At 37.2% G+C, this 26132-nt stretch overlaps 1 protein-coding gene across 4 annotated transcripts in view; it reads left to right on the top strand.

Moving 5' to 3' along the window:
- Positions 1–25535, top strand: part of BMPR2 (bone morphogenetic protein receptor type 2) — a 180393-nt gene extending 154858 nt beyond the window's left edge. For 3 of the 4 annotated variants that reach the window (XM_074399251.1, XM_003925640.4, XM_074399253.1), the window contains 4 exons: positions 13–149; positions 13007–13179; positions 15502–16781; positions 19603–25535. In XM_074399251.1, the coding sequence (XP_074255352.1) occupies positions 13–149; positions 13007–13179; positions 15502–16781; positions 19603–19853 (1841 nt within the window). In that variant the 3' untranslated portion in view covers positions 19854–25535. The remainder of the gene's footprint in view (positions 1–12; positions 150–13006; positions 13180–15501; positions 16782–19602) is intronic. The other variant, XM_074399252.1, reaches the window with a different exon arrangement.
- Positions 25536–26132: the final 597 nt, after the last annotated feature.

The raw sequence follows: 26132 nt of genomic DNA, 5'->3' as shown, positions 1-26132 counted from the left end.
ACAAATACACAGGGGAATCCGTACCAGAGTACCAGATGGCTTTTCAGACAGAGGTTGGAAACCATCCCACTTTCGAGGATATGCAGGTTCTTGTGTCTAGAGAAAAACAGAGACCCAAGTTCCCAGAAGCCTGGAAAGAAAATAGCCTGGTAAGAAAAAACTAAATTATTAAAGAGAAGACTTATGACTGAATATATTTTAATGTTGTGTGAGGCAAAAATAGATAATGTTAATTGTTTTTGGAGTTGCCTAATGCCAGAAATCCAACTTGATTTTTATAATGCTATACATTTTCAAATTTTTCAATATGAAAAAAGTCACAGTTTTTGATTACGTTTTGTTTTTCTCCAAGCATAAAATACTATTTAGAGAGAATAACTAATGTTTCTTAAGTTTGCCAGATTGAGTAACAGCTGGATTAACTAACATATTAATATTTTAGACATTATTGAAATTTCTTCTTATTCTCTTGAGAATAATACCAAAAATGTTAAGTAGTACAGGCATACATAATCAGTGACTAATAAAAATTTAGGCTAGACCTGAAGAAAACCAAGGTGCAGCCTATGAATTCTGCTTATTAAAAATATAATTCACACCAATGAAATCTCTTCAGAGGCCCCTGCCATTTGAGTAAGTAGTTGTTACATCACTGAAAACGTCTTACAAATTAACATATATACACTCATATAATTTTTTTTAGCATAAATAGGATCAACTAATTATCCACTATCATTTCTGAAGTTTATTTCTTAAAGACTTTTTTAAATGTCAGTACCTCTAGATGTATATGTTTCTCTCCATTTGGTCAGTATTCTATTGATAAAATCATATAATCATCCTATTGGATGATATATTATAATTATTGTTAAAATCATATAATCATCCTATTGGATGATATATTACAATTATTGTATTAAAAGGGAAAAAACTACCTCTTTCTACTATCACTCTCCATAAATAACTCCCTTTAGTAATCTTTTTTTTTCTCTTCCAAAGATTACCATTATAACTTGAAATACTGTATCTATTCTTATCTCTCATTTCCTGTCTCCTAGTTTGTAATATTCTATTATTAAATGATACGTGTTTTGTCTGTAAATTCATCTAATATTTAAACAAAATAATGAGAAATTTGTAGAATTATGATTATAAAAGCATTCACCGCACAACAAAGTATTGTGCTTGGATTTATAAGGAATAAAAATTCTACATTAGTTACTAAAATCTCCCCTGCTGCTTTGGGGAGAATGTTTCAAGTTATCATCCATCACTTGAGCCCAGGAGTTTGAGACTGCAGTGAGCTATGATCACACTACTGCCCTCCAGCCTGAGCAAGACCCTGTCTCCTTAAAAAAATATAATCAAGTCCCAGCTGCTCAGGAGGCTGAGGCAGAATTGCTTGAATCCAGGAGGTGGAGGTTGCAGTGAGCTGAGATCACCCCACTGCACTCCAGCCTGGGTGGCAGAACAAGACCTCATCTAGAAAAAAAAAAAAAAAGCCAGGCGCATTGGCTTGTGCCTGTAATCCCAACACTTTGGGAGGCTGAGGTGGGCGGATCAGAAGGTCAGGAGTTCAAGACTAGCCTGACCAACATGATGAAACCCCGTCTGTACTGAAAATATAAAAATTAGCAAAGCATGGTGGTAGGTGCCTGTAATCCCAGCTACTCAGGAGATTGAGGCAGGAGAATCATTTGAACCCGAATGTAGAAGTTGCAGTGAGCTGAGATTGTACCACTGCACTCCAGCCTGGGCAACAGAGCAAGATTATGTCTCAAAAAAAAAAAAAAAAAATTGGCTGGGTGTGGTGGCTCATGCCTGTAATTCTAGCACTTTGGGAGGCCGAGATGGGCGGATCACAGGGTCAAGAGATTGAAATCATCCTGGCCAACATGGTGAAACCCCGTCTCTACTAAAAAAATACAAAAATTAGCTGGTCATAGTGGCATGCACATGTAGTCCCAGCTACTCAGGAGGCTGAAGCAGGAGAATTGCTTGAACCTGGGAGGCAGAGGTTGCAGTGAGCCAAGATCTTGCCACTGCACTCCAGCCTGGTGCCTGGCGACAGGAGGAGACTCTGTCTCAAAAAAGAAAAAGGCATCATCAAATGATTTCTTTATTTCCTGTCATCTTTCTTTTTCTTGTTTTTAGGTTCTACTCAGGAGCAACATTAAAAATCTCATGTGATTCTCTTTCCTTAATTGATTGTTTATTTGATGAAGTTCCTCCTTAAGTAATATGTATTAGTATGTGTATGGTGGTAAACATTATGAATCCTTGCATGTTTAAAAATGTTTTTATGTTGCCCTCACACTCATGTAATAATTTGGCTGGATAATGGTTTCAGTATCAAAATTGTTTTGCTCACAACTTTGAGACTACTATTCCATCATTCTCTAGCCTACAATCTCCATGTGCTCTAGGCTCTAGTCTCCAGTCTATTGAGAATTTCAGTGCCATTCGGAATCATTCCATTGCATTTTTTTGTTATATTTTTGTTTTATCCTCTTAATTTTTTTTTCTCTATAAGCTTTTAAGACTTTATCACGAGAATTGTGAAATTTCACCTCGATATATGTAGGCATGGATCTTTTCACACATTTTGGCTTGGCACTGGATAGGTTTTCAGTTTGAAAATTCAGAGGAATTTTCTTTTTTCTCTCTCTCTTTTCTTTTTTTGAGACAGAGAATTGCTCTATTGCTCTATTGCTCTGGCTAGAGTTATAGTGGTGTGATCATGGCTCACTGCAGCCTTGAACTCCTTGGCTTAAGCTATTCTCCTTCTTTAGCCTCCTGAGTAGCTGAGACTTCATATGAATACCTCTGTGCCTGGCTTTTTAAAGTTTTTGTAGAGACAGGGTCTTGCTTTGTTTCCCAGGCTGGTCTCAAACTCCTGAATTCAAGCAGTCCTCCTACTTCACCTTCTCAAAGTGCTAAGATTACAGGCATGAGCCATCATGCCTGGCCTGGTATTATTTTTTAAATTATTTCTTAAACTTTCAGTTCCTCCTTCTGGAATTCCCACTAGACAAATGTCGTACCACTTGACATGCTAGGAATCAATTTTTTCTTGTGTTTTCCACTTTTTTCCCATCTATGTTTTCTTTTTCTTTCCTTTTTTTTTTTTTTTTTGGAGACATTGTCTTGCTCTGTTGCCTAGGCTGGAGTGCAGTGGCAGGATCTGAGCTCACTGCAACCCCTGCCTCCCAGGTTCAAGCAAGTCTCATGCCTCAGCCTCTCAAGCAATTTGTATTTTTAGTAGAGATGGGATTTCACCATGTTGGCTGGGCTGGTCTTAAACTGCTGATCTCAAGTGATCCACCCAACCCAGCCTCCCAAAGTACTGGGATTACAGGCATGAGCCAGCACACCTGGCCTCCCCTACTACATTTTTTAAGATTTACCCAGGTTTACCTTCAAATGACTCATTTAGTTTTTACTATTTTTATATCAGTTGTCTATTAATTAAAGTTTTAGCTTCCACAATCATATTTATATTTCCAGAAACTCTTGTTTACCTTTTCCATAGCAATCGGTTCTTATTTTCAATATGTAATAAGAGTGATTCATTCTGAAGGTGTTATTATTAACAAATTAATTTTCTTGGCTATAAAGAAGAAAAAGTGAAAAAATAAGCAACTTAAATGATTTTACTATATATTTTCACATTTCAATTTTAGATTGTCTTAGTAGGACTAGAATAGTATTTCCATTTTGGATCCTGACTTAAGTGGAGTGATGTCATGTCAGAGAAAGGCTAGAGAGACATTATATGTTTCCATACAGATTTAGAATGAGCAATGTCTTCATTGGTTATCTTTGTCAGTAGGTTACTTTCAAGTTTGGCTTCTGTTTGAGTCAGATTGAAATCTTCTTTGAGTATGTGGCAATTGAAGAGCACGTTATCAAGCACGTGTGTCCAAAATTGCTTCCAAACTACAATCCCTGCTATGGGAACTTCGACAGATCTTTAAGAGGTCCCTGACAGCAGGTGAGAGGCTGAATACTAGAATTCATCAGAGGTGCCAGCCTCACAATAGAGTATTCCTAAAAGAAAATCTGTTTGCAAAATTTTATTCTAGTAAAATACAACCTCATCTTCCTTAAATTGTTTTATTTCACCAGTGAAAATGGGACTACTATTTTGAAATACCTCTTGGCAACCCTGTTGTTATGGGATATACATCATATGCATATTTACCTGAAAACTTTTTACTTCCAGTATGGAGTAGGTTGCCAAGTAAGGGATTCATAATACTTGGTTCACTTCCAGTGAATCCATTTAATTCTAATGTGCTACAGTCAATAAACTACTTCTCTTCAGTGACAGTCCAATACTAGAGTAGTAGCAAGTACATAATTTATAAAAAGAGAGAAATACAGCTATGTTTAAAGAAGGCATTATTGCTTTCATAGTTGCATTGAGATTAAGAAACATTGTTTTAGTAGTAAAACTCAAAATCTTTCAAATATTAATGAATATAAAAACTAGTTTTATTTTATTAACTGCCAGGGATTGAAACATAGATTAGTCAATAAAGGGGGGAAGAATAGTTTCCTAATAAAAATGAAAGAATAGAACATAGTCTAAAGGAATACATGAAAATGTTAAACCCTAGTTATCTCTGAATATTGGGTTCATAAATAACTTTTTCTTTTTTTTTCTTTTTTCCCCTTTTTCCTTCATTTCATAAATGACTTTTTCTTCCTTTATGTTTCAGAATTTACAGTAAAAATGAACTGCTTTAATAATCACATACACACAGTTTGTTTGTTCTTTTGAAACAGAGTCTTGCTCTCTAATGCAGCCTGGAGTGCAGTGGCACAATCTCAGCTCACTGCAACCTTGGCCTGCCAGGTTCAAGCAATTCTGCTGCCTCACCACTCCCCGCCGCCCCACCCCCCCTCCACCAGTAGCTGGAACTATAGGTGCGAGTAACCACACTTGGCTAATTTTTGTTTTTGTTTTTGTTTTTGTTTTTTGAGACAAGAGTCTCACTATGTTGTCCAGACTGATCCCGAACTCCTGAACTCGTGATCCTGCCGCCTTGGCCTCCCAAAGTGCTAGAATTATCGGTGTGAGCCACCGCACCTGGCCAGTTTTGGTTTTTTGTTTATTTGTGTTTTATAGAGACAGTCTCACTATGTTGCCAAGACTGGTCTTAAATTCCTGACCACAAGCAATCCTCCTAGCTTGGCCTCCCAGAGTACCAGGATTGTAGTCATGAGCCAACATGCCTGGTCCCCACTCACAGTTTAAGGCTTTTGTTTTATATTAAAATATTTTAAACTGGTAAAACAAAAAATCATAGGCCACGTTTATTTTAAAGTAGCTTTTTTCCTCCTACATAATATGTTCAGCTATAATTTGTTTAACTGTACTACCATTCTTCGTGTTTTCCATTCTTTCACAGTTTTTTTGTTTTTGTCACCCATATATAGTGCAGGCGGACAGTAGTAGCTCACTGTAGCCTCAAACTCCTAAAGTGCTGGAATTATAGCTATGAGCCCCCAGCATCTTTTTCCAAACATTTATACTCCATTTCTTAGTCTGTCCTGAATTCTTTCTTTCCCCCATTAAAATCACTTGTTTGGCTTTTCTTTATTCCTTAGTGTTAGTTTTGTATAACTTCTTTTTTTTTTTTTTTTGAGACGGAGTTTTGCTCTTGTTACCCAGGCTGGAGTGCAATGGCGCGATCTTGGCTCACCGCAACCTCCGCCTCCTGGGTTCAGGCAATTCTCCTGCCTCAGCCTCCTGAGTAGCTGGGATTACAGGCACGAGCCACCATGCCCCGCTAATTTTTTGTATTTTCAGTAGAGACAGGGTTTCACCATGTTGACCAGGATGGTCTCGATCTCTCGACCTCATGATCCACCCGCCTCGGCCTCCCAAAGTGCTGGGATTACAAGCTTGAGCCACCGCGCCCGGCCTATAACTTCTTTTAATCAATAGTTTTATCTTAATATATTTTCACGTAAAAGGTGGCAACTTAGCAAGGCACGGTGGCTCATGCCTGTAATCCCAGCACTTTGGGAGGCTGAGGCAGGTGGATCACTTGAGGTCAGGTGTTTGAGACCAGCCTGGCCAACATGGTGAAACCCTGTCTCTACTAAAAACACAAAAATTAGCCGAGTGTGACAGAACATGCCTGTAATCCCAGCTGTTCAGGAGGCTGAGGCAGAATCACTTGAACCCAGGAGGTGGAGGTTACAGTGAGTGGAGATTGTGCCACTGCATTCCAGCCTGGGTGACAGAGGGAGACTTCATTTAAAAAAAAAAAAAAAAAAAAAAAGGCCAGTACATGGCTCATGCATGTAATTCCAGCTCTTTGGGAGGCCAAGGTGGGTGGATTTCTTGAGGTCAGGAGTTTGAGACCAGCCTGGACATGGTGAAACCTCATCTCTACTAAAAATACAAAAACTTAGCTGGATGTGGTAGCGGATGCCTGTAATCTCAGCTACTCAGGAGACTGAGGCAGGAGAATCACTTGAACCTGGGAAGTGGAGGTTACAGTGAGCCGAGATTGTCCCACTGCACTACAGCCTGAGCAACAGAATGAGACTCCATCTTAAAAAAAAAAAAAAAAAAAGTGGCAACTCTTCCTCAGTTCATGTTTGCCCTCTAGTCTTTTCTTTTTAAGGAATATATAGTATATTTTAGAAGAAACTACCAGTGTTTTTCTCATATTTTTAGTTTTTCCATTTTCTCTTTTGCACAAAATCTACAGACTTCTTCTGTGATTCAACGTTTTAAATAAAATAAAACTTTTTTTGTCTGACACAACCTACATTAAAAAATGCAACTTCAGTCAGATGCAGTAGTGACTTATAGTCTAAGCTACATAGGAGGCTGATGGAAGAGGATTGCTTCAGCCTAGGAATATGAAACTGTAGTGCTATGATCTTACCTGTGAATAACTACTGCACTCCAGCCTGGGCAAGACAGTGAGACCCCATCTCAAAAAAAGAGTAAAGTTTACATCATTACATAGCATAATACTTAACCTTATTACCTGCCCTATATCATCTTAGTGTTTTCTGTTCTAGTCTAGAGCATTTCAGTTTTGGGATATTGGTAGAGTTGTTTGTTTTAAACCACTGAGCTGATTTTATGACCCACCCACGAGACCCAACTTGGATTTTCCTTCTTTTGGGAAGAAAGATTGAAAAGTTCCTTGTTTATCTTTTCTATTCTTTTTTTTTTTTTCCCTACTTGTCTTTCCTCATCAGTGTTAATAATACCACTCCCTTTAACTCATTTACAAAAGCATGAAGGTATAATTGTTTATGTATTTCTAGAGTTAGAGTCCCCTTTCAGAGGGGATATCAGATTTTGCATAAATATTTATGTTTTCCATTCTGATTCATTCTCGAATTTTTTTACATTTAAAGAGCTATAATTTATAAACTGCACATATTAAAGCATACATTTAGTATGTTTTGACATATGTACACACCTATAAAGCCATTATCACAGTCTCACAGTCATGACTGTGAACATGTCAATTACCCCCAGAAGATTTCTCATGCCCTTTGTAATCTCTTCTCACCTTTTTCTGTCCCCCATGAGTCCCCAGGCAACCAGTGATCTGCTTTCTGTCACTAGAGATTAGTTTACATTTTCTTTAATTTTATATAAATGGAATCATATAAACATACTATTTTTCTGGCTTCTTTCAGCATAATTATTTTGAGATTTATTCATGTTCTTATGTATATCCATAGTTTATTTCATTTAATTGCTGAGTAGTATTTCATTGTATGCATATAATATGTTTGTCCATCCACTGTTTGTCCATCCACTGGTGATACATATTTGGCTTATTTGCAGTTTCAATTGTTATAAATAAAGCTGCTGTGAATATTCATATACAAGTCTTTGTATAAACATTTGGTTTCATTTACTTAGGTAAATACTTAAGAGTACAATGGTTGGATCATATGGTAAGTATGTGTTTAACTTTTTAAGAAACTGCCAGTTTTCATGGCCAGGTGCAGTGGCTCACATCTGTAATCCCAGCACTTTGGGAGGCTGAGGCCAGTGGATCACCCGAGGTCAGGTGTTCAAGACCAGCCTGGCCAACATGGTGAAACCCTGTCTCTACTAAAAATACAAAAATTAGCCAGGTGTGGTGGTGCATACCTGTAATCTCAGCTACTTGGGAGGCTAAGGCTTGAGAATCATTTGAACTCAGGAGGCAGAGGCTGCAGTGAGCTGAGATTGCGCCACTCCAGCCTGGGGAACAGAGTGAGACTCCGTCTCAAAAAAAAGAAAAAAGAAACCCTGCTGGTTTTCTAAAGTAGTTGTGCCATTTTACATTCTGGCCAGCAGTGCATGAGAGTTCCAGTTTCTCTACATCTTTGCAAACATTTGGTATTGCCAGTCTTTTAAATTGTAGACATTCTTTTTAGTGGGTGGTGATGGGAGTACAGGGTCTCACTGTATCACCCGGACTAGAGTATAGTCCTGCCATCATAGCTTACTACAGCCTTTACCTCCCAGGCTAAATAGTGATCCTCCCACCTTAGCCTCTTAAGTAACTGGGATTACAGGTGTGTACAACCACATCCAGCTAATTTTTTTTTTTTTTTGAGACAGAGTCTCGCTCTGTCACCCAGGCTGGAGTGTAGTGGCGTGATCTCAGCTCACTGCAACCTCCACCTCCTGGGCTCAAGCAATTCTCCTGCCTCCCTCCCAAGTAACTGGGACTACAGGTTCCCACCACCACACCTGGCAAATTTTTGTATTTTTAGTAGAGGTGGGGTTTCACCATATTGGTCAGGCTGGTCTTGAACTCCTGACCTCAGGTGATCCGCCTGCCTCAACCCCCCCAAAGTGCTGGGATTACAGGTGTGAGCCACCGCACCCAACCCATTCAGGTTTTTTTATTTTTATTTTTTTTATTTTTTCTTCTTTTTGCACCGATGTCATCCGCCATTTGGTGATTTATCAGAGAAGAAGCCATCCAGCTGATTTTTTAAATTTTTTGTAGAAATGGAGTCTTGCTGTGTAGCCCAAGCTTGTCTTGAACTCCTGGCCTCAAGCAGTCCTCCCACCTTAGCCTCCAAGTGCTGGGATTACAGGCATGAGCCACCATGCCCAGCCTAGATTTATAATTACTATTTTATGCTTTTCTCTGTTAAATAAGAAAAAAGGAGGAGGCTAGATGTGATGGCTCTTACCTGTAATCTCAGCACTTTGGGAGACCGAGGCAGAAGGATCATTTTGGCACAGTGGTGCTTCTCTGCAGTCCCAGCTACTCAGGAGGCTGATGTAGGAGCATTGCTTAGGTCCAGGAGTAAGGCTGTGACCTGTGATCATGCAACTGCACTACAGCCTGGGTAACAGAATGAGACTCTGTGTTTTTTTTTTTTTAAAAAAGGAGTTACAAACCAAAAATACAGTAATAGTGGCTTTTATATCTACCTAAGTAGGCTTTTCGCTTCTACTTATTGTCTGATGTCCTTTGATGGACTCCCTTTAGCATTTCTTGTAGGGAATATCAGGTTTTTTTTTTTTTTTTTTTGTTTTTTTTTTGTTTTTTGTTTTTTTTTGTTTTTTTTTTTGAGACAGAGCCTTGCTCTGTTGCCCTGGCTGGAGAGCAGTGGCATGATCTCGGCACACTGTGACCTCTGCCTCCTGGGTTCAAGCCATTTTCCTGCCTCAGCCTGCCAAGTAGCTGGGATTACAGGTACCTGCCACCATGCCTGGCTAATTTTTGTATTTTTAGTAGAGATGGGGTTTTGCCATGTTGACCAGGCTGGTCTTGAACTACTGACCTTGGGTGATCCACCTGCCTCAGCCTCCCAAAGTATTGGGATTACAGGCGTGAGCAAACATACCCAATCTCAGTTTTTGTTTATCTGGAAATACCTTAATTTCTACCTCATTAGTTTAGGATAATTTTCCTTGCTATAGAATTTTTGGTTAACAGTTGTTGTTGTTTTTCAGCGTTTTAAGTATGTTATACCTCTGCCTCTGGCTTCCATGTTTTCTGTTAAGAAATTGGCTGTTAATCTTATTGAAGATCTCATGTATGTTTCAGGTCTCTTCTCTAGCTGTCAAGATTCTCTCTTCATCTTAGGCTTTTGACAGTTTAATAGTAATGTGTCTCAATATGAAACTCCGAGTTTATCCTCCTTAGAATTCATCAAGCTTTTTGGATATTGGATATGTAGATTCATTTCTTGTTTTTTGTTTTTTTGAGTCTTAAGTCTCACTCTGTCACCCAGGCTGGAGTGCAGTGGCATGATCTCAGCTCTTGGCTCACTGCAACCTCCACTTCCCAGGTTCAAGCAATTCTCCTGCCTAAGCCTCCCAAGTAGCTGGGATTACAGGTGCCCGATTCCATGCCTACCTAATTTTTTTGTTTTTAGCAGAGGCAGGGTTTCACCATATCGGCCAGATTGCTCTCAAACCCCTGACCTCAAGTGATCTGCCTAAGCCTCTCAAACTGCTGGGATTACAGGTGTTAGCAATCATGCCTAGCCTAGATTTATTTATTTTACTAAATTTGGGGGGTTTTGGCCAGGAGTGGTGGTTCATGCCTGTAATCCCAGTACTTTGGGAGGCTGAGGCAAGTGGATCACCCAAGGTCAGTAGTTCAAGACCAGTCTGGTCAACATGGCAAAACCCTGTCTCTACTAAAAATACAAAACTTAGCCAGGAATGGTGGCAGGTACCTGTATTCCCAGCTACTTGGCAGGCTGAGGCAGGAAAATCACTGGAACCCAGGAGGCAGAGGTTGCAGTGAGCCGAGATCGTGCCACTGCACTCTAGCCTGGAAGACAGGGCAAGACCCTGTGTCAAAAAATAAATTAATTAATTAAATAAAATAAGATTGGGAAGTTTTGAGCCATTATGACTTTCAATATTCTTCCTTTCTCTTTCTTTCTTCTCTGATTTTGGGACTCACATTATGTATATTTGGTATGACTCATGGTGTCTCTTTTAGGCTCTGTTCATTTTTCTTTATTCTTTTGGTTTCTGCTCCTCCGTCTGGGTAATTTTATTCTCCCTATCTTCAAGGTTACTGATTCTTTCTTCTCTCTGCTTATATCTGCTGTTGAACCAATCTAGTGAATATTTTAATTTTACTTTTTGATTTTTCAACTCCAAAGTGTCTTTTTGATCCCTTTTAATAATTTCTATCTCTTTATTGCTAGTCTCCACTTACTGAGATACTGTTTGTTTTCCTAATGTTCTTTAGTTCTTTGTCCATGGTTTCCTTAATTTGTTCCTTAATTAAATATTTAATTTAAAGTAGTTCATTTAAAGTCTTTGTCTCATAATTTTAATGTGTGCACTTTCTCAGAGATCCTTTCTGTTAATTTCTTTTTTTCCTATGAATGGGCCATGTTTTTTGGGTTTTTTGGTGTGTGTGTGCCTTGTAATTTATTGTTTAAAACTAGATATTTTGAATATTATGATAGTCAGAAAAGAAAATAAATAGAATAAAGAAAATACTCTCCAGGTCTTTGTAGATTTACTCTGTTTTGGACTCCTCCTTTTCCACTTACCTAGGCCTTTTACAACTCTGCCTCAAACTTCATCACCTGGGTAGTGCTGAGCCTAAAGACCACAGGTTGAAAAAGCTATGGTCTTCTCAGGGCTTTTCTGATCATGTCTCCTGCTTTGTACATATGCTTGGTTTTCTTGGTTCTCTAGTATATGTGGGAGCTTTAAAAAACCCTTACTCCCCAAAGCCATTGTGTAGGTATGAGCATACCCCTGGAAAGAACATTATTAAATTTCCTGTGGTTTAGGGTCCAGATTTGTTTGTTGCAGAATACAGGTTATTAGGAAACATTTAAAATGTTGCCAAGATTGCTAACAAGAATTTTAGCATAAAATATGCTTCGCAGATAAAATGCTTAGATTAAGAATTATATGGGTTATACTTACACTGAAATATTATTTGTTGTTTATCTGAAATTCAAGTTGAAGTGAGTATCTTATATTTATTTGCTAAATCTGGCAACCCTAGCCCAAAACCATATTTTAGAAAGTAAAGGTACAGGAAATGTAAGTATCAGAGCAGGCACAAAGCTTAAAGCTTAATTAAAACAAGTCTGAAGGGATTATAGATGACAGTCTACCAAAGTATCCAAAGTCTGTTTTTAAAAAGGGAGTTAAAACTAGCTTTCCCCAAAAGGGAGACTATTGTTAATTGCTAATGTATAGGAGTACTACAGAATGCGACTGTTTTTGATACTACTGTTGCGGAGTTAGTTTAAAGAAGACATGTCTGTAAATTTTAAGGTTGGAATGAGGCACTCTTTTTTTTTTTTTTCTTTTAAGGCAGAGTCTTACTCTGTCACCCAGGCTGGAGTGCAGTGGCACAATCTTGGCTCACTGCAACCTCTGCCTTCCAGGTTTAAGCAATTCCCCTGCCTCAGCCTCCCAAGTAGCTGGGACTACAGGTGCACACCACCATGCTGGCTAATTTTTTTATGTTTTTAGTAGAGATGAGGTTTCACTATGTTGGCCAAACCGGTCTCAAACTCCTGACCTCAGGTGATCAGCCTCCCTCAGCCTCCCAAAGTGCTAGGATTATAGTTGTGAGCCACTGTGCCCAGCCAAGCACTCTTAATGGAGGGAAAAGGAGAAAAGCTCACCTAGAGATAGAAGATAGCCAAATGCCCCAAATTCCATCAAACTCAAAACTTATTTTTGAGGTGGAATTAGTGGCTATTGATTGAAATAACAGAACTGTGAATGAACAACAATGACAAACCTGCGGCCTTGAAAAAACATCTGTGACTTATTGTTGCTTACTCTTGTGAATAATTCTTCAGGGAGTTAAATTAAATCTTGCTTGCTTACTTGTTCTTTGCCTTTTAAGAATGTGTTCCTTTACAAATCCTTGAAGCCTAAAATATGTTATTATATGTAAAATACTGGTTAGGGAAATTGATTTTTCTTTTACCTCATGTTGTGAACTGAAAAGCTCGATACTTTTTTTTTAAAGACACACCGTTTGACATGTACTTTGTCTTACAGGCAGTGAGGTCACTCAAGGAGACAATCGAAGACTGTTGGGACCAGGATGCAGAGGCTCGGCTTACTGCACAGTGTGCTGAGGAAAGGATGGCTGAACTTATGATGATTTGGGAAAGAAACAAATCTGTGAGCCCAACAGTCAATCCAATGTCTACTGCTATGCAGAATGAACGGTAAGACCCTAAGAGGTGTGGCACCTATCAATCAGTATTAGAAACTGAGACCCAACAAAGAATAGAAAACAAATACTGTTAAATCAGCCTAATGGTTCAATGATTACCTCATACAATCTAAAGTTATCATTTGTCTTTCAATATTCCTATTCTTTACTGAACATTTTTGTTTGGTACAAGTACAAAATGAAATCTGCATTTTTTTATATGTAAAAATATAGTGAAAGATGTTAGTATTTCTCTATGGTCCAACTTTCCTGCAATAATAAAGGTAAAATGTTTTAATAACCAAAAGTTCATAAGCACTTCTATATAAATTGTCTCATTTATCCTTTGTTGTTATGATTCCTTCCTCCTCTGCTTTTTTCCTTAAGTCAATAGAACTGTGAACTTGCCTATCTAACCACTGTCACTGATGCTACAGTTTCTAGACTTCCTATCTAATGCTCTTTCTTTTAGAATACACTATTACTACATGAAGGCAGTTCAAAGGTCTTTCTGTTCCATCATGAATATTATTTTATAAGACATTTCCTTTATTAGAACTATGATTTTTGGTTTTACATAAAGAGACTTTTTAAAAATTCCTACAATTTGGAACTTTCTATGTATTTCTTTGTTCCATGTTTGGGGGAAAAAAAGCCTTTTTATGACTTTGTCATTTTGTTTAATACATGTTTAAAACTTTCAGAAAGGCATCCAGGAAAGCGGTACTTGTGAAAATTGAAATAAAAATATACTTGATTCTTGAAACTTTTTTGGGGAGGGACACTGAGTCTTACTCTGTCACTCAGGCTGGAGTGCAGTGGCGCAATCCTGGCTCACTGCAACCTCCCCCTCCCGGGTTCAAGAGATTCTCCTGCTTCAGCCTCCCCAGTAGCTAGGATTATAGGCATGAGCCACCTAATTACAGGCCCAACTAATTTTGTGTATTTAGTTATACACAAAATGGGATGGGATTTCACCATGTTAGCCAGGCTGATCGTGAACTCCTGACCTCTGGTGATCCGCCCGCCTTGGCCTCTTAAAGTGCTGGCGTGAGCCACCGTGCCTGGCTGTGAGCCACTGTGCCTGGCCTATTTTCTGTTTTTCTAATTTGTGAAAGCTATTTATATTAGCCATAGGTCAAAAATGTTGTTTGTACTACTTTTGTATAGGTTAAATTAGTTTCAGATATAAACTCTTATACCTTATATATCAGCAAGTCAGGGAAGGTAGACACTGGCAATTCTAATCGTAAGTTTTCTCACTTTAGACATACCTGAGGACAGTATTCTGTTTTCATCTCCCCTCATCTCTGTATTTCCCATGTCCTCTAGTGTGCTGTTTATACCTTTCTCAAAAGTCAGCTAAAGCTTTTACTTTGAATGCTTTCAAACTTTTCTTTAATGGTAAGAAAAGAAACCCTTAATGCCCCACGTTGATTTGGCCATTTTTTTGCATCCCGTGTCATTCAGCTCGACCTTCTCCATGCATCTTCTCACCTCCAGTCTCTACTAATGATTTCCCATAGTTACTCTAACTCTACATTTTATTTTACTGAATCTTACCCTCCATGTCTCCTTAGCTTTCTTTTCTTGTACTGTTTAACAACTTTTTCTTCTTTTCCTCCTGTCATCTCCCTTATAAATAACTGTCACTCCCAAGGAATGACAATGACAATGAAAAACCCATGATAATTAGAGAGCAGTTCTGAATCTTTGATCCTTTATTTGAACATCACATTCTTCCTTATACTTTAGGCTCAAGAACTTTTGCTGAAATGTCTCAGACTACCCCAGAAAGATATGTGTGCCATTGCTAGGGCATGCCTCTTAATGGAGGCCTTTGGAACAACCTAAAAGCTTATATTCTTTTTACCATCTGGCCATTGGAATGTAATTGACAACATACCTTTTGAGTAGGTACTATGCATCTGGAATTATGGAAGTAAAAAAGAAATATATGCCATGGTTCTTCCCTCATAAAACATAATGTCTTGTTGGACGAATATACAGTTCATAAATAGATATTTTGTGATGTTATAAAACTATAGGAGAGATTTTTAAATTAATTCTTATAAACCAAAATAATGGACATTTATAAAAATCATACCTGATTCACATAAATTTTTCAGTAGGCTTAATTCATCTAAAACACTTATCAAGTTATTAATTGATACTTGATTATTTGATTAGACTTTTTAACTAACCTTTAGAAAAATATATGTTTGGAAGAAAATGAAAAACAGCTCAGACTTTAAAATCAGAGATGTTAAACTTGGAGAGACAGTTTGTCATAAATGTCTGTTCTCAATGTGACACTTTTTTTTCTTTCTTTAAGCAACCTGTCACATAATAGGCGTGTGCCAAAAATTGGTCCTTATCCAGATTATTCTTCCTCCTCATACATTGAAGACTCTATCCATCACACTGACAGCATTGTGAAGAATATTTCCTCTGAGCATTCTATGTCCAGCACACCTTTGACTATAGGGGAAAAGAACCGAAATTCAATTAACTATGAACGACAGCAAGCACAAGCTCGAATCCCAAGCCCTGAAACAAGTGTCACCAGCCTCTCCACCAACACAACAACCACAAACACCACAGGCCTCACTCCAAGTACTGGCATGACCACTATATCTGAGATGCCATACCCAGATGAAACAAATCTGCATGCCACAAATGTTGCACAATCAATTGGGCCAACCCCTGTCTGCTTACAGCTGACAGAAGAAGACTTGGAGACCAACAAACTAGACCCAAAAGAAGTTGATAAGAACCTCAAGGAAAGCTCTGATGAGAATCTGATGGAGCACTCTCTTAAACAGTTCAGTGGGCCAGACCCACTGAGCAGTACTAGTTCTAGCCTGCTTTATCCACTCATAAAACTTGCAGTAGAAGCAACTGGACAGCAGGACTTCACGCAGGCTGCAAATGGCCAAGCATGTTTAATTCCTGATGTTCTGCCTACTCAGATCTATCCTCTCCCCAAGCAACAGAACCTTCCCAAGAGACCTACTAGTTTGCCTTTAAACACCAAAAATTCAACAAAGGAGCCCCGGTTAAAATTTGGCAGCAAGCACAAATCAAACTTGAAACAAGTAGAAACTGGAGTTGCAAAGATGAATACAATCAATGCAGCAGAACCTCATGTGGTGACAGTCACCATGAATGGTGTGGCAGGTAGAAACCACAGTGTTAACTCCCATGCTGCTACAACCCAATATGCCAATGGGACAGTACCGTCTGGCCAACCAACCAACATAGTGACACATAGGGCCCAAGAAATGCTGCAGAATCAGTTTATCAGTGAGGATACCCGGCTGAATATTAATTCCAGTCCTGATGAGCATGAGCCTTTACTGAGACGAGAGCAACAAGCTGGCCATGATGAAGGTGTTCTGGATCGTCTTGTGGACAGGAGGGAACGGCCACTAGAAGGTGGCCGAACTAATTCCAATAACAACAACAGCAATCCATGTTCAGAACAAGATGTTCTTACACAGGGTGTTCCAAGCACAGTAGCAGATCCTGGGCCATCAAAGCCCAGAAGAGCACAGAGGCCTAATTCTCTGGATCTTTCAGCCACAAATGTCCTGGATGGCGGCAGTATACAGAGTAAGTGGAGGGATCATATAATCTCTCCTATGTGTCTCTTGGGGCCATTTAAATAACTACTTAGAATCAACTCAGTAGATATATTTCAACTAATGATTATTTACCTTTACCACTTTTGTAAATAAGCCATTTGAGGCTGGGCGAAGTGGCTAGTATCTGTAATCCTAGCACTTTGGGAGGCCGAAGCAGGTGGATTACCTGAGGTCAGGAGTTCAAGACCAGCACGACCAACATGGCAAAACCCCATCTCTACTAAAAAATACAAAAATTAATCCAGGCACAGTGGCTCACGCCTATAATCCTAGCACTTTGGGAGGCCAAGGTGGGCAGATTACTTGAGGTCAGGAGTTCAAGACCAGCCTGGCCAACATGGTGAAACCCCATCTCTACAAAAATGCAAAAATTAGCTGAGCATGGTGGCATGTGCCTGTAATCCCAGCCGCGATCATGACACTTGACTGTAGCCTGGGCAAAAGAGCGAAACTCCACCTCAAAAATGAAATAAAATAAGACATTTGGTTGGGCCTCAAAGGTAATTAAACTGTTTTAAAGAAAAAAGTAATATTTTTTGTCATTGATAATTAAAAATTCAGTATCTCAATAGTCAGAATAATTACCAATTTAATATGTGCTTTATGTGGCTGCTGCTTTAATAATGCAGCTCACATACTTGCTATAAAAGTTGAAATTAAGTAAGTACTAGTTCAAGAGCTCCAAGTAATTTTATGCCAGTATAACCCTTGAAACAGTTTATTGCACATATTAATATCGATTATGTCTGCATTTAGATTTTATCAAACTAAACTTAATAAATCTTAAAGGTCCAGAGAAATTTCAGAAAAATTACTATAAAGAAACTGTAGCTGGGCACAGTGGCTCACACCTATAACTCCAGTGCTTTGGAAGACCGAGGTGGGTGGATCACTTGAGGCCCGGAGTTCAAGACTAGCCTGGGCAGCATAGCAAAACCGCATCTCTACAAAAAATTTAAAAATTAGTTGGGTGTGGTAGTGCATGCCAATAGTCCTAGCTACTTGGGAGGCGGAGGCAGGAAGATCACTTTAGCCTAAGTGTTCAAGGGTATAGTGAGACATAATTACACCACTATACTTCAGCCTGGACAAGAGAGTGAGACTCTGAAAAAACAAACAAACAAACAAAAGCTGTAAGATTCTTCCTGGTTTCTTAGTATTATCTTTTTCAAGAGGTGTGTGTTGAATCTCTCACATACCTTTACTTTTTTTTTTTTTTTTTTTTTTTTTTTTGAGACAGAGTCTCACTGTTGCCCAGGCTGGAGTGCAGTGGCAAGATCATGGCTCACTGCAGCCTCAACCTCCTGGGCTCAGGTCATCCTCCCACCTCAGCCTCCCAAGTAGCTGAAACTCCATACTTTACTATGATACTATGAGCCCCATAGCATCTTAAACAAATAATTTTAAACTGATACTTGGTTTCTTGCCTTAAAGGGATTGCAGCACAAAACAGGAGAACTCACCAAAATCTGTAACAGTTATTGTTATACAAAATTATTTTTATTATTATTATTATTTTTGAGACAGAGTCTTGCTCTGTCTTCCAGGCTAAAGTGCAATGGCATGATCTCCGCTTACTGCAACCTTCACCTCCTGGGTTCAAGCAGTTCTCCTGCCTCAGCCTCCCAGCATGATCTCAGCTCACTGCAGCTTTCACCTCCTAGGTTCAAGCGGGTCTCCTGCCTCAGCCTCCCAAGTAGCTGGGATTACAGGCATGTACTACCACGCTCTGCTAATTTTTGTATTTTAGTAAAGGAGGGGTTTTGTCATGTTGTCCAGGCTGGTCTTGAATGCCTGGCCTCAGGTGATCCACCCATCCCAGCCTTCCACAGTGCTGGGATTACAGGCATGAGCCACCATACCTAGCCGTTTTCTCTTTTAGACTAAGGCATTTATGAAAAAAAGTTACGCTTTATGATTGACAAGGGCTACAAAATGGGCTGAAAGAAGGATACAGATCTCAAAAAACAATCAGTAAAATTTAGCCACTTGCTTACGTGGCTTATATTATAGATCAGTTGATATATTGCAGGGCTCTGAGTCAGTCTGACGTCAGACATAGGAAGAGGAAGTAACTAGAATATTTGTACTCTAATATTTCTGTTATTCTTCTGAAAAATACTGTATGCCAGGTGTCTTTAAAATTTGATCCAGGCCAGGCATGGTGGCTGACACCTGTAATCCCAGCACTTAGGGAGGCTGAGGCGGGCAGATTGCTTGGGCTTGGTAGTTCAAGACCACCCTCAGCAACATGGCGAAATCCCCCTGTCTTTATTGAAATACAAAAAATTAGCCAGGCATGGTGGCATGTACCCGTCGTCCCAGCTACTTGAGAGGCTGAGGCACGAGAATCACTTGAGCCCAGGAGGTGGAGGTTACAGTGAGTCAAGATCATACCACTGCACTCCAGCCTGAGCTACCAAAAAAAAAAAAAAAAAAAATTGATCCACCTTGAGCATTAAATACAATGATTAAGTACACTTTACTAAAACCAGAAGATTTAAGAATACAGCTGAGAGCTTTAAATTTTCTTCCCTGTTTTTGTTTTTTATGTTTTTCCTTGTCCTATAGAATAAGTCAATCAGTTATTAAAACATTTGGCTTGAAGAGTCTCAAAAGTAAGTTGGTTAAGCTTTGCCTAGGAAAACATTGCCTAGCATTATGAATTTCAAGAAGTGATCATTAGCATCCTCCTCAGACATTGGTTTGACCTTTTCTTGAGTTACATCCCTCACCCTTTATTTCTTAAGTTTGTAATATAGTTCATTTTTCTGCACTTTTATTTTCAGTAGGTGAGTCAACACAAGATGGCAAATCAGGATCAGGTGAAAAGATCAAGAAACGTGTGAAAACTCCCTATTCTCTTAAGCGGTGGCGCCCCTCTACCTGGGTCATCTCCACTGAATCACTGGACTGTGAAGTCAACAACAATGGCAGTAACAGGGCAGTTCATTCCAAATCCAGCACTGCTGTTTACCTTGCAGAAGGAGGCACTGCTACAACCATGGTGTCTAAAGATATAGGAATGAACTGTCTGTGAAATGTTTTCAAGCCTATGGAGTAAAATTATTTTTTGCATCATTTAAACATGCAGAAGATGTTTTTTTTAAAAAAAAAAAAAAACTGCTTTATCCTCCTGTCACCACCCCCTCCCACCCCTGCAACAAGGACTTGCTTTAAATAGATTTCAGCTATGCAGAAAAATTTAGCTTATGCTTCCATATTTTTAAATTTTGTTTTTTAAGTTTTGCACTTTTGTTTAGTCTCGCTAAAGTTATATTTGTCTGTTACGACCACAGAGTTATATGTGTGTGTATCAAAAGTGGTCTCAAAATATTTTTTTAAGAAAAAAAGCAAAAACAATGTGTTGCTGATAATCAGTTTGGACCAGTTTCTTAAGGTCATTAAAACAGGAGCAAATTAAGACAGGTTTGACTACAGTGGTGTCTGGTATCCATGTTTTATTTCTGGGCACAAGCTAGTTTTTTATGTTGATATGTTCCTGAACGTGTTATCTGTTGGACATCTTTTCTCTTGTGTTTTGTTTGAATGTGCAATAGTTTATAGGCCACAAGTAAGCTTTCTTGTAAGCTCTCTTCCTAATAGGGCACATATTCTTCCATAATATAAGCATTTTTTCTGCCTCATCTCCCATACTTTTGTAGGTCAGTTCTATGACAGTGAATTTTGCACAGGAGAAGCAGCTACCTGATTTCTCACTTTCTCCCTCTTTGTCAAGGAGAATGCAGAAATATTGTCTTAAAGGGCTCTAAAGAAGGAACTACCGAAACCTGATTTTAAATGCCATTGCTTTTAACCTTCCAAATCCTAAATATTTTCTTCCAGGCATTTTAATAAACATATTTGCTTCTGGTTTTGGGAGTTCATAAAAGAGAATAGAACAAAATACAGGACATCAAATATTAGCCATTTCCCATTTTATTTTATTTTTCTATGTATGCTCATGTTCCATGTTCATTTATTTAAGAAATACATTTTTATTGGTAAGCTTATAGAGCTATACTTATGAAATTTTTAAGTAGGTAAATAAATGGTTAAGACAAAATAGTGTTATAGCCTTCATTCTCTGAATAGGTCATCTTTGACTCATAAAATTACACTTACTGTTTATTGTAACTTCAGAAGTAATTTATAGTTCTGAATCTATAGTATCACTTGCTATGTTCCTAAGCAAAGACTGGTGATTTTATCTGAAAATGATTCCTCTTCACATGACCTAAAACACTGTGTGGAAAAATCATTCAAGTGGCATGCCAAATCCCTATGGAAGGAATGGCTTCTGTCAAACCTACCTTTTTTGAGCAGACTGAGACTAAACTTCTCTTTTCAGAATTATGTGTTATCTTCTTTAATTCTATTTTCATAATTTTTCCTTTTGCCACATATCTTTGATATGTGAGCAACATTTATTATTTTGACTTGAAATCATTGTTTTTTAAAGCTTCTCTTGCTTCTTTAATTACTTACAATCTTCTCTACAGCAACCTCTACATGTTTTTTTTAAATAAAGCACTTTCTGTCAAATAAGGGACTTTTTTCTAAACACAAATTAATTTTCATCAATTTGTGAACAATGATTTCACTTAAAAAATTTTTTTTTAATTATCAGAGTAGTTAGTAAATGTCATATAGTTAAGTTCTAAGATATTTCCAGGGATTAAAAGGTTAAGAGGAAAACACAAATCACCAAATTTCTGATTTAGGTTTTTATCTCCTGAACAATATTTTTCACTATATTCCTCTATCTCATCACTTAGCTAAAGACAGCCTAAATTTCCCCATTTTCTGTCCAAAATACTTGTGATTTACTTGTATATAAGCCTTCTCATTTGCCATGTGCTGTGATCTTACAAGTTAGTTGTTCCTACACCTACCATTTATTCAGCTGGATTGCTGAGCACAGTTCTGGATTCTTAGAATTAAGATTATTTTATTAGTGCCCAGAATTTCCACATTTTGTGTTTTATTGGTCCTTATCTTGATTCAGATCCGTAACCAATTTTCAGTCTTCTGGCATATAATTTTTTTTCACAGTTATTATTCTTCTATTAACAAATTATTTATATCTTTTCCAGTACATTTTCACTTAGTTCTCTTGACCTTAAATATCTTTCATATGCATTTTAGGATATTCTTTTCAAATATTTGTACGACAACTTTGAATCAAAATAAATTATATTCCTTCTCCAATTTGAAGCATTGAGGATAAACGACCATTTGAGGCCTAACTGATCTTTTCCGTCCAGAAGAATTATCTTACATTCTGCTGTATTTGTATTTAGGCCAGTTGACAGTAGGTTTTCCAACATTTTCTATTTAGAAAATGATAACAAAATGCCTTAAAAAATTAATATGCCAGATTAAAATAACTGAATAGTTTACTGTTTCGTTCAAGCATGTTTAAAACAAATAATTTCCTTTCACCAGTTTTTCTTAGTAGACTCTTGAAAAGTAGGAAAAGTGGAAAGTATATATTATTTTAATAAATTTTAAATTAAATTATACGTCAGACTTAAAATCTGTAAGATACAAGCAAGCAAAATTATTTTAAATGACTTAATTACTTGCTAATATTCATCTGATAATAAATGTTTCTTAAAGTTGACGTTTAACTGCCATCACAAAATTTTACATGTACAAAAGTGGGTCCTTTTGAATAAAAGATTATTCAACTAAAAATATTAAAATTTATTTCACTAGATGATAATGTAACCTTAAAAGCATCATAATAGGTGAAGTCTAGTATTAGTTTCCTTAACAAAATTCTAACTGTATTCCAGAATTAGGTCATTGAAAGAACTTGATTTGAATTACGTTTAGACAAAAATGATTTAATTATAAATTGTTAAATCTTTCTAAATGCATAACCGGCAAAAAAGAAAAAAAAAACTGTTACCAGTGTAGGAAGTTATGAAAAGGCACATACTGAATGCTGAAGTATACGTATACTAGTTATTTTAACCTCAGAGCAACCATATGACTATTATAATTAATATTCCCATTTTACAGATGAGGAAACTGAAGCTAAGAGAAACTAAGTAATATGCCCAAGATCCATATCTTGGGCATATTACTTAGTAACAGACAAAGGTGGGATTTCAGTCTGGGTCTACCTCTCCACATTCTTTCATCCATACCACACTACCTACATGCCATATGACAGGATGTGTAATGGGCTAAGATTTATTTTAAAAATTTAGTCACTGTACTCTGGCATAATTGTTATTTGTATATAAGCCAAACCACATACTTTAATGATTTGAGAAGTTAGGCAAATATAAGGTATGTAGACATAATCTATGCTGATTGTTGCTTGAGAAATAATTGCTAATTCAAGACAAAACTTAATCCTCTGTCTCCCATCATGAATCTTAAAATCATTTCACTTCACTCATAACATTCTTATATTGCAGAACTAAAGGTAAAGTAAATTTCAAGGAAAAAGTGAAGATAGCTTTTGGGAACAGCGACTTTTCTCTAAATTGATTCTATAGCAGACTTGGGGGAATTAATTTAACACAAAATTTCAGTCTCATCAATCCTTTGAATCCATCTTCAAGACTTCTGCTTTTAATAAATTTAGAGAATTTACCAATCCATAGAACTAATTGAGTAGGATATAGAAAGGATACAAGGATAATGTCATTTTTTTTATAAAACAGTTTAGTATAGCATCTTTACATGTATCCAGTTTTTCCAGAAAATGTGCATTGGTTCTGAGTGTAAACTATTTAAAGAGAGAAAGGAACACTCAAGTAAGTGTGGGCTTCAGTGGGAATTATCACAAAAATTGCCAAGTATTTTTATTTAAATTATTTTCAAATTTGACTTCTACAGCCGAATGGAATTAGTAGGCTGTAGCTGTTATACTGAAATTTTCCAGTCTCTTTAAGTCTCTCCTGAAAATCATTTAAAATAGAAAAATATTTCAATGAACTTTTTATTCCCTTTTTCATATTTATGGACATGAATATTTTATTGGAGATCATTAAATCCTAGAATTTGAGAATATGTTTCTATTCAGCATTTTACAAAGTTATGTTGAACTTACTACCTGTTATGTGCAGGTTATTTATTATGTAACTATTCACAGATTGTTTCATATATTGCTTTATCTTCCCAGCTAACAACAACTTTTTTTTTTTTTTTTTTTTGAGACAGAGTTTTGCTCTTGTTACCCAGGCTGGAGTGCAATGGCGCGATCTCGGCTCACCGCAACCTCCGCCTCCTGGGTTCAGGCAATTCTCCTGCCTCAGCCTCCTGAGTAACTGGGATTACAGGCACGCGCCACCATGCCCAGCTAATTTTTTGTGTTTTTAGTAGAGACGGGGTTTCACCATGTTGACCAGGATGGTCTCTTGACCTCGTGATCCACCCGCCTCGGTCTCCCAAAGTGCTGGGATTACAGGCGTGAGCCACCGCACCCGGCCTCACAGCTAACTTCTTAAAGTGAGAATCTGTACATACATGTTGGTTATCTAGACCAGTCATTCTAGAAATTGTGTAACCTCTCAGATAAACCCCAAGAGACTTTCAGAATGAGGTGTTTCAAATACACTGTTTACTGGCAATTTACTTTTCAACACATAAGGTTGCATTTTAACTTTTACATTATGAACTGTGCAAACTTTACCCAAATCTACCTTGCATGATTCCCTCCTAAATATATTCCTTGATTAAGTAAATCTGGCAAATCACTGTTTGAGCTAGTTACATCATCAAGAGAAGGCTTCTCTACAAATTTCCAAATTAACATACAAGAAAAGAGGAAATCACAGAGCATTTAAGTGTGCCTTCCCATTACTTTCCTTAAATCACCTCATAGTTTATGTCTGACTTAACTCTACACCTCAGTTATCTGATTGGTTGTCTGTGTCAGGAAGGTTTTCTTCATATCTATTCTGTCTCCTCTTTAATCTTAAATTATTTTCTTTTACGCAGTAGGACCCAAAAGAGAGCAGTTGGTCATCATCCCCAGTATTCTTAGTCTTCAGTATGCTTCAGGCTTCTCAATGAATACTGAAGCCTCAGTTCTATAGACAAAATGGCTTTAGATCTTTCTCTTCAGTCCTATTGTAATAACTTTATTTTTAAGAACATAAAATTATATTTTCTTTTACATTCAAATTCATGACTCCAGTTAAGTAACAGTTTGATAGTTTGATTGAATTGAGAGTTAAGATGTTTCTATTTGAAAATGGATTCAACCATCAGACTACCAGCAAATCAGCTCTTAATTTTTGTATTATCTAACATTTTCTATTGTGGAATTTTATGATTTTATATTCTCACTAGTTACAACTAAAAAGCCATGCATACAGAATTGTATATCATTTTGCCATTAAAATTTTTTAACTTATATTGCAGCAAGCTTAGTTTTATGATTGAGCCACAACATTTTACATATTTCTTTGTATCAAATATTAAATGCTAAATGCAAGATTAACTTTCAAAAGCAAACCTTACATTAATCAGGTATATCTATGGACATTTTTGTAGACCACTTTTGAAATACGTATTATTTTGCAACATAGACTGGACTATAACAACTTTCATTTAACTTTTAGGTGACTGATTTGAGTGTGCATATAAAGAAAAACTTAGAAATTTATCTCATGGCAGATACATTTGAAAGTACTTCAGAAGAATTTGTGCTGTATATTAAAACTGCTCAAAATAAATCATATCTTAAAATTTTCAATTCTCTTATTATTGTGATGTTTATAGTGTTACTAGTAAACATTGTGAACATACACTTTCATTTTTAAAACAACTTGAAACCCATTTAAAAATCTGGGTAAGAGAGAAGAAGGAATCTTCAGAACCAAATCACATGACTAGGGTGTCCAGTTTATGATTGAATTTTTAAGCAAATTGGTGTATTTGAAACTACAACTTGATTTGTTTTTCAGTTTTAAAAGGCAAATGTTGGTTTTATACATTTTATTTATACCTTTAGATTTCAGAAACATCTTCATGGTTTTTTTTCATATCCTTGCAGTAATTGGTAACAATCTTCATGTTTTAAGATTCATTCTATAGACATCATATTACTTAAAAACTCAGGGCCCCTTTTATCCCTTTGTACCCTGAAAAAGTTCAATTGGTAGCAAATAAGCAATTAGATCCAGTTGAATATTTAAAGTGTTTGTTGCACAGCTCATTTAATGTTTCACCTTATTTGACTTTTTCACATAGAGTATCAGATTTTATTAACCATAAAAAGTTACCCAGTTCTGTAATTACTGAACAGAGGGAATGACTCAACTAATTGGCTGCATGTTGCAACAAACTTAGG

Source organism: Saimiri boliviensis, chromosome 5, assembly GCF_048565385.1.
Source record: "Saimiri boliviensis isolate mSaiBol1 chromosome 5, mSaiBol1.pri, whole genome shotgun sequence".
NCBI lineage: Eukaryota > Metazoa > Chordata > Mammalia > Primates > Cebidae > Saimiri > Saimiri boliviensis.
This window is presented reverse-complemented; position numbering and strand designations above follow the sequence as displayed.